At 39.2% G+C, this 12,068-nt stretch overlaps 1 protein-coding gene across 4 annotated transcripts in view; it reads right to left on the bottom strand.

Annotated features, from left to right (window-relative positions):
* Positions 1–674: 674 nt before the first annotated feature.
* The window catches only part of unm_sa1614 (un-named sa1614), a 273,238-nt gene continuing 261,844 nt past the window's right edge, over positions 675–12,068 (bottom strand). For all 4 annotated transcript variants that reach the window (XM_060836540.1, XM_060836537.1, XM_060836539.1 and 1 more), the window contains 2 exons: positions 8,832–8,954; positions 675–2,937 (listed from right to left, as the gene is read on the bottom strand). In XM_060836540.1, the coding sequence (XP_060692523.1) occupies positions 2,863–2,937; positions 8,832–8,954 (198 nt within the window). In that variant the 3' untranslated portion in view covers positions 675–2,862. The remainder of the gene's footprint in view (positions 2,938–8,831; positions 8,955–12,068) is intronic.

Raw genomic sequence — 12,068 nt, 5'->3', positions numbered from 1 at the left:
AATGGGACCATGTATTTGCAACATTGTACACTTTTCACTTTACTCATGTTCTTTTGTAACTTGAGTCCATGTGACAATAAACCTAATTCTAATCCTAAATTTACAAATCACAAAAGGTATAGTGAGGTTTTAGGTTAAAAACAATGACTGCAGATGCTGGAAACCAGATTCTGGAGTAGAGTGGTGCTGGAAAAGCACAGCAGTTCAGGCAGCATCTGAGGAGCAGGAAAATTGACGTTTCAGGCAAAAGCCTGTATTCCTGATGAAGGACTTTTGCCCGAAACGTCGATTTTCCTGCTCCTATGGTGAGGTTTTCACAGGTATAGCTAATGCAGTGGTAAAGCTGACTGGGGATGTGGCGTTGAGAATACATAGTCTTAGCTCTCATTTCAGTACCATCATTGGAAACTCAGCACAGGGTCAAATATGTGACTAAAGTTGTAAATACATTTGACTTCGGTTTAAGCCTGATAATATGGTGACTCATATTTTGAACATGTAGGAATGCCTGTGTAAGAACTTGTGCAAAACATTACAACAAATGTCTTGTTGATTGTTAGAAACACATACGTATTAATTAAAACTGTGTTTTTCTGCAAGTGCAAAAGTTACAAGAAGACCCATATAATAAAACTAGACACAATGATTAAGTAATTAACCAAGTTTGCCATTTATTCACAATGATAATTAAGGTGGTATACACCTTTAAAGTACATGAAAGAGAATAATCACACAGTAGTCAAGAATAGGAATGAGAATTCTGGAATGATTTCTTTCATTGAGCATAATTAAAAATAAAAAAATAATACTTTTCCTCATATCAGATTACAATGTTCCAATCGTACTCTATTTGCTTTCTATTTTTATTCATAATCTCTTGAACAAAGCGAGTGATTGTGAATCTCGCTGCAGTATCTACACAATTATGGTAATAGCAATAGATCTTTCATGTGGTGGTGTTGGGAAGGGTAGGCAGAGGCCTTATGAATAGACCATCCAAAGTATCAATGCTTTCTTATGTGGTCCCAATCTAGAATAAGTCATCATCAGCCCTTCATAAAGGATCGACGTTTTCCTTTTATTTTTCAGATCAGATCAACAAATCCACATTGCAAATAACACTGTTACCAGTTAACCTGGCAGGAATAAGGATGATTTGACAGTTTGATTTAATTGTTTAATAATACATTTACCATTAAGAAACGTTGTTCCTTTTTATGATGCCAAAATCAAGCCTGGAGGAGGGACAAGGGGAAGGCAATAGTAAGTCACAATTCATGCTTGAGACAAATTGAGAGGAAGTTTACTCTTAATCAGAGGGAAATGGATCTGGGTGGGTTACTCTTCGGGGGGTCAGTATGGAGTTGTTGGGGTGAAGGGCCTGTTTCCACACTGTAGGAAATCTAATCTAAAATAATTTGCAGAACCAGAAGAATGTTTTTGTGCAAACTGACTGCAATGTGTAAAGTCACCTTCATGACTGCTTTGTTCAAACTCTAGGTGGTGCTAATGTACTCCTGATTCTGTTGCTGAGATTTGTTCCAATTTCAAAAGGAAAAGTAATTCACACTCCAAAAAATGAAAACAAAATACTGCGGATGCTGGAAATCTGAAATTAAAAAGTGCTGAAATCAGACATCATCGGTAAAGAGAGAAAGGGAGTTAAAGTTTCGAGTGAATACTCTTCTTGAGAACAGAAGTGTTATATTTGGTTTGAAACATTAATTCTCTTATGCTCTCCATAGATGCTGCCAGACCTACGGAATAATTCCAGCATTTTCTGTTTTATTTCACACTCCAAAGAGGTAGTTCACTCGGTATAAATTCATTAATTAAAAATCTGTGCAGGCATTCACAATTATAAGCTAAGGTCAATCAACACAATTTATCCCTTCCTTCCTGCCATATGTTTAGAAGGAGTGGGAATGGGGTCGGAGAAATGTTTTAATTTTGATCATGATCTAGATACTCTGAATTTCAGTCATTACACATAAGCACATTTACGACATGGTAAACACAAATCCAAACTAAGTTTGATAGTCCAGAAACTATCATATCTTAAATAAGATATAGGGATTTATTTTCTTGTTAAAATGTTTTAACATGAACACTTTAGCATTTTTAAATTATTACTTGCCATCTTTAAAAATAAAAATACATAGACTCTTCCATAATTTTCACACATTCTTCCTCCCCTGCCTATTGGAGGCTATTTCCCCATCATGGATTGTCATAATTTCTTGTTGCTCAAAATAAAAGTTCTGAAGTGGCAACAAAGAAAGCAGAGCCTGGTATGAGAGATGTTCCCTTATCCTCAGTAAATGCTTGCCACCAGGCAGTGTGGTCAGGTGTTGACCTCTCCAAGCACAAATATTTCTAAAGATAGGATTTTTCCATATATAAAAAATATATATATTATATATAATGGCTAATTCTCGAGAGTGGTTTTATGATGACCATTTTAAGTCTTTAAACATTTATAACTGAATAATATCACTAATTGGAAACTTTTTTTAGAATACCAACACACATTAGCATTGTACAGTAAGGCATACACTTAGGGCAACAAATTAAACAGCCACCTGCTTTCAAACAGCAATCTGAATCTTTCCTGAAGTTAAACCATGTATTTGGGTTTTACCGAACTGCCTGCTGCATCAGTATAGCTTTTTCCCTCAGAAGGGCCACTGCATTAGAAGAACTGGTTCACTGTTCATGGTCATTAGAAACAACTTTCAAATGACGACTACCTTTCAGTAAAATTGATAGAGGCTTCAAACTCCAAGAAGTAAATGATACAGATGAAGTGAATGATGTTGGTCTTCTCTCACTTTAATTGCTCAGATTGAAGGATAAGATCTGTTAGCTTGTTTGTAACTGGATAAAAGATGCTGGGAAAAGACCTTTTCTGTGAGGTTGCCCTTCGATATAGCCATTCTGCCAGAAAGAGAAAAAAAATGAACATAGTCATTTCAATCCAGTCAACATTCAGAGGTGTTTCAGAACACTCATTATTCCCATTATTGACTTAGTGCAACATAACATGCAAGGTGTGCTATTATTTCACAGTATTGCATTAAGCTAATTAAAAGTTCTGAACATTGTGTAAGCTCCATTCAGTACTCTGAGTCAGAACGTTGTTGGTTCAAAGCTCACCCTGAGAACCCTACAGACATTCACAATTATAAACTGAGATTGATCAACACAATTTATCCTTCCTTCCTGCCATATGTTTAGAAGGAGTGGGAATGGGGTCGGAGAAATGTTTTAATTTTGATCACGATCTAGATACTCTGAATTTCAGTCATTACACAGTTAGGCCTTAGCAATGACCATGTGGAGATTAATGGTGCCAGCAAGATAACTGTGACAGATAAAGAACTTACAAAGTTTGAAATGGAGATACAGGCAGCAAGAACCTGGGCCTGTTCAGAAGTGCAATATTACACATTCCTCCAGCTCATTTACAGGAAAACCACACAACCTCTGAAACTGAACCCTTCAAAAAGCACAGATATTTTTTGTCTTCTTACAAACATATGAACATTCGCCCCTTCAAGCCTGCTCCCCATTCAATAGAATAATGGCTGATCTGATCTTCAACTCTACATTCCTGCATATTCCCAAAAACTTTTATTCCTCAAAGGTCTATTTAGCTGTGCCTAAAAAATATTTAAAAGATTCTGCATCTGATGTCTTTTAAGGAAGGGAATTTCAAAGGTTTACAACCCCTAAGAGAAAAAATATTTCCTTGTCTCGGTTTTAAGTAGCCACCTCCTTATTTTTAAAGGGTGACCCCTCCTTGTAGATTCTCCCATAAGAAACATCCTCTTAATATCCACCCAGTCCCTTCTGGATCTTACATGTTTCAATTAAGTTACTTTTGATTCTTCCAGAAGATACAGCCCTAGTCTATCTAGCCTTTCCTCATAGGGTGATCTGCTTGTTCCAGATATTCATCTTCACTTATCTACAAGTATGGGATCCAGTTAACGTCATGAGCATCTATGTCTCAACACTTGCCTTCACCCCAGATGTTAAGGATCAATTAGCAAATGGAGTTCAATTTAGACAAATGTGAGATGCTGCATTTTGTTAAGGCAAATTAGGGCAGGCCTTATACATTTAATGCTAAGGTCCTGGGGAGCGTTGCTAAAGAAAGAGACCTTGGGGTGCAGGTTCATAGTTCCTTGAAAGTAGAGTTGCAGGTAGACAGGATAGTGAAGAAGGCATTTGGTACACTGCCTTTATTGGTCAGTGCATTCCGCATAGGAGTTGGGAAGTCATCTTGCAGCTAATTTGGACATTAGTTAGGCTTCTTTTGGAATATTGCATTTGATTCTGGTCACCCTGCTATAGGAAACATGTTGTGAAACTGGATATTGTCAGGGTTGGAGAGTTTGAGCTAACAGGGGAAGAGGCTGGGGCTATTTTCGCTGGAGCATCCGAGGCTGAGGGGTGACCTTATAGAGGTTTATAAAATCGTGAGGGGCACCGATAGGGTGAATTGCCAAGGTCTTTCTCCCAGGGTAGGGGAATCCAAAACTAGAGGGTATAGGTTTAAGGTGAGAGGGGAAAGATTTAAAAGGGACCTAAGGAGCAACCTTTTTTCATGGAGAGCGTGATGGCTGTATGGAATGAGTTGTCAGAGGAGGTGGTGAAGGCTGATACAATTATGACATTTAACAGTAATCGGGATGCATATATGAATAGTAAGGGTTCAGAGGGACGTGGGCCAAATGCTGGCAAATGGGACTAGATTATTGTCGGATATCAGTTGGACAGTCTCTACATCTTAAGGATTAATTCTGTAAGGCACTTGTTAAGCAAGGGAATCAAAGCTTAGCAGGGGTTAGTGAGAATGTGGAATTCAGAACACAACAGATCGGCTGTGGTCTTATTGAATGGCAGAGCAGGTTTGTAGTGACAAAAGGATTACTTGTATGTTTAACAATTATTGACACACTTCCTTGATAAGTAAAGTGGGGAAGGTATTTACTCAAGTTGCTCTGACCAGATGGCAGATCCTGACATTACATATCATAGTCTCAGTGCAGCTTCAAAGCTGACAGATTGGCAGCGGAATGACTTTCTTACTTTGGCAGTTGCTATTGTCCTACAAGATTGTAGGGCTGCTGTCTCATTAGAGACATCAGACTAGTAGAGGCTTAACCTGAGGTTCATCATGCCTCAAGCATGGAGAGAGATTGAGGAAAGTCCTTTATGGTAACCTAGGCCGGTGCGGGAACCGAACGCACACTGTTGATGTCAATCTGAACTACAAATCTTCCAACTGAGCTAACTGACCCCCATGCAGCAGAAATACCTTGAACACACAGACCACTTCACATTCCCTTCAGAGACCTCACTAAGGCCTTTGAATTTGCTAACAGAAATTCTGTGGAAAATAGGCTGCTTGCTGGAGTCCTAGGTGATAAAAAGAAATTCATCCTATCATGTCAAAGTTGAGAAATCAAGTGTGAACCAACAACAACTGAAAATACAAGGGGCTTGTCGTACCAGAATTGTGTTCTCAGAAACATATGCAAGCCAAGAAAAGTGTCGGAGCCGTTTCCCCTCTGATGACTCAGACGGTACTGGCCATCTTGCATGACAGACTATCAAAGAAGAATATAAAATTGCATGTTAGGATCCTCAAAGTTTGTTCCTGTGGTGCTGAGACAGCAGTGATTTGGTTGGCTGGACCATCTGTGCCAAATGAATTGCAGCCACATTCCCAAAAATATGTTCTACTGGTGCAAGAGGAACAAGTCACTTACATCAGCAAGACAAGGGAATCTATAATTGAGATCTCAAATTGACCAGGATCAGAATTATGAATGGGAGGTTGTTGTTGCTGACCGGAGTGACTGGAGACAAACTGTTAAGACTGGCATGGAAAAATGGGAGGACTAAAGATTGCTGATGGTAACACATACATTTAGTATACATGGATTTCCAGGAGGCATTTGAAAAAAGTTGTAAGTTTTGTATAAAACAGACAGTGACGATGTGATTACAAAATTGGCAGTACTATAGAAAGCAGCGCAATGGTCAGTAGCTATTTCTCGGGCTGGAAGAATCTTTGTAGCTTCCCTGTGGATTGGTGTTGGGGTCCTTGCTTTTCTTGATTTATATTAATGATTTGGATCTTGGTGCATGGAGGATAATTTCCAAGTTTATAGATGAGACTAAACTTCAAAGAATTGTAAACTGTGAGGAGGATAGCATGGAACCCCTAAAGGAATAGACAAATTGATGGAGTGGGCAGATAGAAAGCAGATGAAGTTCAATGCAGAGAAGTGTGAGGTGATCCATTTTGTAGGAATAACACTGAAAGATGATGTAAAATAGGAAGCGCAATTCTAAAGGTATTTCAGGAGCAGAGGGACCTGGGGATATTTATGCACAGATCATTGAAATGTGGTAGGACATTTGGAGAGGCAGCAGTAAGTTCTCAGCTTCATTAACAAAGGCATAGAGTTTAAAAACAGGGAGGTAATGTTGAACTTGTTCAAGACACTTTTTACACCTCAGCTGGAGTATTTCGTACACGTGAGGGTCCACATTATAGAAGATGGGAACAGTGTGGAAGCAATTTATTAAAACATTACCAGTTTTGAGAAACTTCAGCTACAAGGATATTTGGAAGAAGTGGGACTGTTCTCCCTGGAGAGAAGGCTAAGAGGAGATCTAACTCAGACTTTTTAAATTATGAATGGGCTGGATATATGGGGTGAGCTGTTGTTGCTTGTAAAATAAACAAGAACATGAGGGGACAGATTTAAAGTGATATGCAAATGCAGCAAGGGTGTTGTGAGGAAAGAAGTTTTCAAATTGCGAGTAGTTAGGGGATGCAACACACAGCCTGGAAAAGTGATGGAGGCAGGTTTAATTAAGGCATTCAAGAGGGCATTGGATGGTTATTTAGATAGTATGTGTGCAGGGAAATGGGAAAGAGACAGGAGATTGGCACTTGATAATAGAGCCAGTGCAAGCACAATGGGCCAAATAGCTCCTTCTGCACAGTAATAATTCTTTGATTCTGTGAATAGAGAAATGACATATACTTTGATGCAGTCTATCATGTCCTGAGAAGACAGATATGTTTACTGGTTTGTTTACAGTATTTCCATATTGCTTAATCGCACAGTCAGAACTTCCCGGTACATGTTATTTAGCAATAATTCTGCTCTTGAAATATTGCATAAATAGCCATGAAAGGAATGACCATTTAATCTTTGTTTAGTGGCACTGGTTGAGAGGAACTTTGATCAAGTCACTAAAAGTATTATTTGCTGTTTTTTGGATGAGCATGGGAATGTTAACTTTTATCTCAATTGGCAGACAAAGCCTCAGTATAAAACAAAGTATGATTTTTCTGGCACTGCAGTCTTCTTAGTAAGGTACTTTACTATCAAAGTCTCCACAATCTGTAATTTAGGGTAACTATGAGCTGAACCATACTGATCTATGATAGCAAGGATAAGTTCACATCCTGTATGATTCCTTCAGTATTCACAGCAGTACAATTTCAAGAAATTACAGCAAGATGAAATACACTGGAGTACTGAACATACATTTACTTTATCTAAGCTGAAATCTGTTTTCCAGCACAGCTCTCTACCTTTCAAAAGAATTCCACTGCTGATGATAATCTTGAGCATTTATAAAATGTTACATGGATTGATTGCCTGTATTGACTGTCTGCAGATTGTGTGCTTTTTGAACAAAATAGAATATATCTGCCATTACAATTCTGTAAAACTTGCATGTGTGTGGAGAGTGAGTGACAGTGCATGATAAAATACACCTCTTGGGAGGGGTTGTGTGTGTGTGTGTCTGCCTGCCTGCCTGCCTGCCTGCTTGGCCACTTTGCATTGTTGCGTATCCCGAAGTCTGCCTTGGAGGATGGTCATCTTAAGATCAGAGGCCGAATGTCTTTAATGCATTGTTTGAGCTGAGATGTCACTTTTTAAAAATAAAACTTTAAGTTAGCTTCAGAATGTGATTTGAAACCTGCAACCCATTCGAAAAGCCTAAAGAAGTAACAGCAATCTAGGTTTTTTTCAATATATCGTATCAATTGCATGCATGGCACAGTGATCTTTTGCTATAAATTCTGTGTCTTATGATCCTGCTCTACAGCTATCTGATGAAGGAGCAGCGCTCCAAAACTAGTGCTTCCAAATAAACCTGTTGGACTATAACCTGGTGTTGTGTAATTGTTAACTTAATGTTTAATGTGGGTCACCAAACTAGTCCTGTGGATATCCTAAATGCCAGCTCCAAGATTATGCACTTGTTCAGCAATGAGTTTAAATAATGGCTGAATTTCTGACTTCTGCATTGCACAACTAAGAAGAGGTTGAGAAAGGAGTTATTATTCATTTCTAAGATAAGAGCAATAAAGAAAAGCAAATATCAACACCCAACAGACCAAGGTTGAAGAATGTGGCATATATCTCAGTGTTTAGCACTGCTGCCTCACAGCGTCAGGGAACCAGGTTCGATTCCAGCCTTGGGTGACTGTGTGGAGTTTGTACATTCTCCCAGTGTTTGTGTGAGTTTCCTCCGGGTGCTCCGGTTTCCTCCCATAATCCAAAGATGTGCAGGTCAGGTGAATTGGCCATGGGAAATTACCAATAGTGTTAGTTGCATTAATCAGGGGTAAATATGGAGTAGGGGAATCGGTCTGGGTGAGTTACTCTTCGGAGGGTCGGTGTGGACTTGTTGGGCCAAAGGACCCATTTCCATACTGTAGGGAATCTAATCTAATCAAAATGCCTCCACAGGGCAGTATAATAATGTGCCATTAGATAGATACATACCCACCACTCCTGATCTTCCTCTCCAGTAATTACTATAATCTCTCCCTCAGTGAATGTAAGCTCATCAGCGTGATCTGCTGTGCAGTTGTAAATGGCTCTTCCTCTACGAATTTTGGGTTTTGCCTGTAAAATAAATTATTATGCAAAGCCAGAATTTATTAACCAATTCTTTTCTTTAGCCATCTTACCTTTCTACTAACTGCATTAACACCATAAGAACATAAGAAATAGGAAGAGGAATAAGCCAATCGGCTCTCAAGCCTGTTCCACTATTCAATGGGATCATAGCTGATCCAACACTGCTCATATCCACTTTCCTGCATTCTCCTGAAACCCTTAAATCCCTGACTGATCTAGAATCTCTCTGTCTTAGCCCTAAATATACACAAGGACTCTGCCCTCACAGCCCTCTGTGGGAAGGACTTCCAAAGACTCTCAACCCTCAGAGAGAACTGCCTTCCTTCTTCACGTGGAATGCACAGCATTTATGGCAAATCCTGAATTAAGAATATCAACAATGCATGAGTGACTGCCTTATGCTAGTCCATTTGACAGAAGTGGAAACATTGACTTTAATTTACAAAAAAATCCCACATACTCACCATATCTACAGTTTTTAAACTGATAGCAGGGCTTAGAATCAAAACTTAGGGTGCAATCTTATATCTGACTGAGTGATGTATGCGAGGGTGAAATTTCTGGCAGAATTGGGTGAGATGTCTGGTGAGGCCGATCTTGATTGTAAGGAGCTTCGCTCTCCAACTTGTAAGCATTTGCTGAGCAATATGATGAGTTTCTCATAAGGTAGCACTGAGTTGCCAGTTAAGAGACTGCTTGATTAATGGCTTAACATCCCTCAGTAATATTCAGATTAGCTTAACAAACAAGAAACAAGCTAAATTCAAGACAACACAACATGAAAATCAGCAAGTACCTAGCGTTTTGAGAACATGAGTGGGAGACATAGAGATGTACAGCATGGGAACAGACCCTTTGGTCCAACTTGTCCACGCCGACCAGATATACTAAGTGAATTTAGTCCCATTTCCCAACGCTTGGTCCATATTCTTATCAACCCTTCCTGTTCATATACCCATCCAGATGCCTTTTAAATGCTGCAATGTACCAGCCTCCACCACTCTTCCTGGCAGCTCATTCCATACACACACCACCTTCTGCGTGAAAATGTTCCCTTTAGGTATCTTTTAAATCTTTCCCCTCTCACCCTAAACCTATCCCCTCGAGTTCTGTACTCTCCCACCCCAGGGAAAAGACCTTGTCTATTTATCCTGTCCATGCCCCTCACGACTTTATAAACCGCAAACTCTGTCGCTCCAGGGAAAACAGCCCCAGCCTATTCCACCACTCCCTACAGCTCAAATCCTCCAGTCCTAGCAACACCATTGTAAATCTTTTCTGAATCCTTTCAAGTTTCACAACATCCTTCCAATAGAAGGGAGTCCAGAATTGCACATAGTATTCCAAAAGTGGCCTAACTAATATCTTCTTCACTATCCTATCTACCTGCGATTCGACTTTCAAGGAACTATGAACCTGCACTCCAAGTTCTCTTTGTTCAGCAACATTCCCCGGGACCTTACCATTCAGTGTACGAGTCCTGTTCTGATTTGCTTATCCAAAATGCAGCACCTCACATTTACCTAAATTAAATTAATCTTCATCTGCCACTCCACAGCCCATTGGCCAAACCGATCAAGATCCTGTTGTACTTGGAGGTAATCCTCTTCGCTGTTCACTGCACCTCTAGTTTTGGTGTTACCTGCAAACTTACTAACTATACTTCCTATATTCACAACCAAATCATTTATATAAATGATGAAAAGCTGTGGACCAAGCATTGATCCTTGTTTGCTGTTTTCCAATCTGCTGTAACTGCCAGAGTCCAACAAATTTTGGAAAACACCACAAGTACACTTGTTATTTTTCCTACCATCTCTTTTAGTAACCTGGAAAGCATTCCATCAGAACCAGGAAGTTTGTCTATCCTTAGCTCCATTAGCTTGCCCAACACTACCTTTTTCTTGATCATGATTGTTTCCAGGTCCTCACCTACCTTCATCTCTTTGTCAATTACAGGCAAGTTATTAGTGTCCTCCACTGTGCAGACTGACACAAAATACCTGTTCAATGCCTCAGCCATTTCATCATATCCCATTGCTAAATGCCCCTTCTCATCCTCTAAAAGACCAATGTTTACTTTAGCTACTCTTTTTTGTTTTATATATTTATATAAACTTTTGCTATCTTTGCTAGGTTTTTCACATGTTCTATCTTACTTTCCTTTATAGCTTTTTTTGTGGCTTTCTGTTGACTTTTAAAGCTTTCCTAATATTCTAGGTTCTTGCTGATCTTGGTCACTTTGTATGCTTTCACTTTCAATTTGATAACCTCCCTTATTTCCTTAGACACCCATGGCAGATTAAACCTTTTCTTATAGTATTTCCTTTTCACTGGAATATATATTTTGGTGAACGCTTTGAAAGTCATTCATTGCTCGTCAACTATCCCATCATAAAGTCTTTGTTTTCAGTCTACTTTAGCCAAATCCACCCACATCCTATTCTAGTCTCCCTTGTTTAAGCACAGGACTCTGGATATCAGATTTGATCTTCACACTCTCCATCTGTATTCTCAATTCAAAAATACTGTGATCACTCCTGCAAGAGGATCCCTAACTCAATGAGTTTCTCCTCAAAGTTACCCCGACTGAGTTGGTTCGACCAATCGACACGTAGATTAAAATTCCCCACGAAATTGCCGTACAAATTTTAAAGGCGTCAGTTATTTCTTTTTATATGCCCACCCCAATGTGATGTTATTATTCGGTAGCTTATAGACTATGCCTATCAGTGACTTTTTCTACTTAGAGTTTCTAATTTCTACCCAAATGGATTCAACCTTATTCTGCATATAACCCATACATCTCTCAGCACCGCGCTGATGTCGTCCTTGAAAATCAGAGCTACACCACCTCCCTTACCTTCCTGTCTGTCCTTCTGAATCTCTATGATTCTAACATTTATAAAATAACACAAACAGATACATATTAGTTAAGACTCACAATTGGTTTATGTTCTGCTACTATTAAACAAACAGGCTATACACATATTATAAAAAGGATCAGTGACAGCACTCTACACAACCATTAGCCGGAAGTACTTGGTAAAACATAAACAGGGCTGATCATGAGAATGGGGAGGATATTTTCAGTGGGAA

The sequence above is a fragment of the Hemiscyllium ocellatum genome, chromosome 15 (genome assembly GCF_020745735.1).
Source record: "Hemiscyllium ocellatum isolate sHemOce1 chromosome 15, sHemOce1.pat.X.cur, whole genome shotgun sequence".
In the NCBI taxonomy this organism is placed as follows: Eukaryota; Metazoa; Chordata; class Chondrichthyes; order Orectolobiformes; family Hemiscylliidae; genus Hemiscyllium; species Hemiscyllium ocellatum.
The sequence above is the reverse complement of the archived record's forward strand: the minus strand, read 5'-3'. Positions and strand labels throughout refer to the sequence as shown.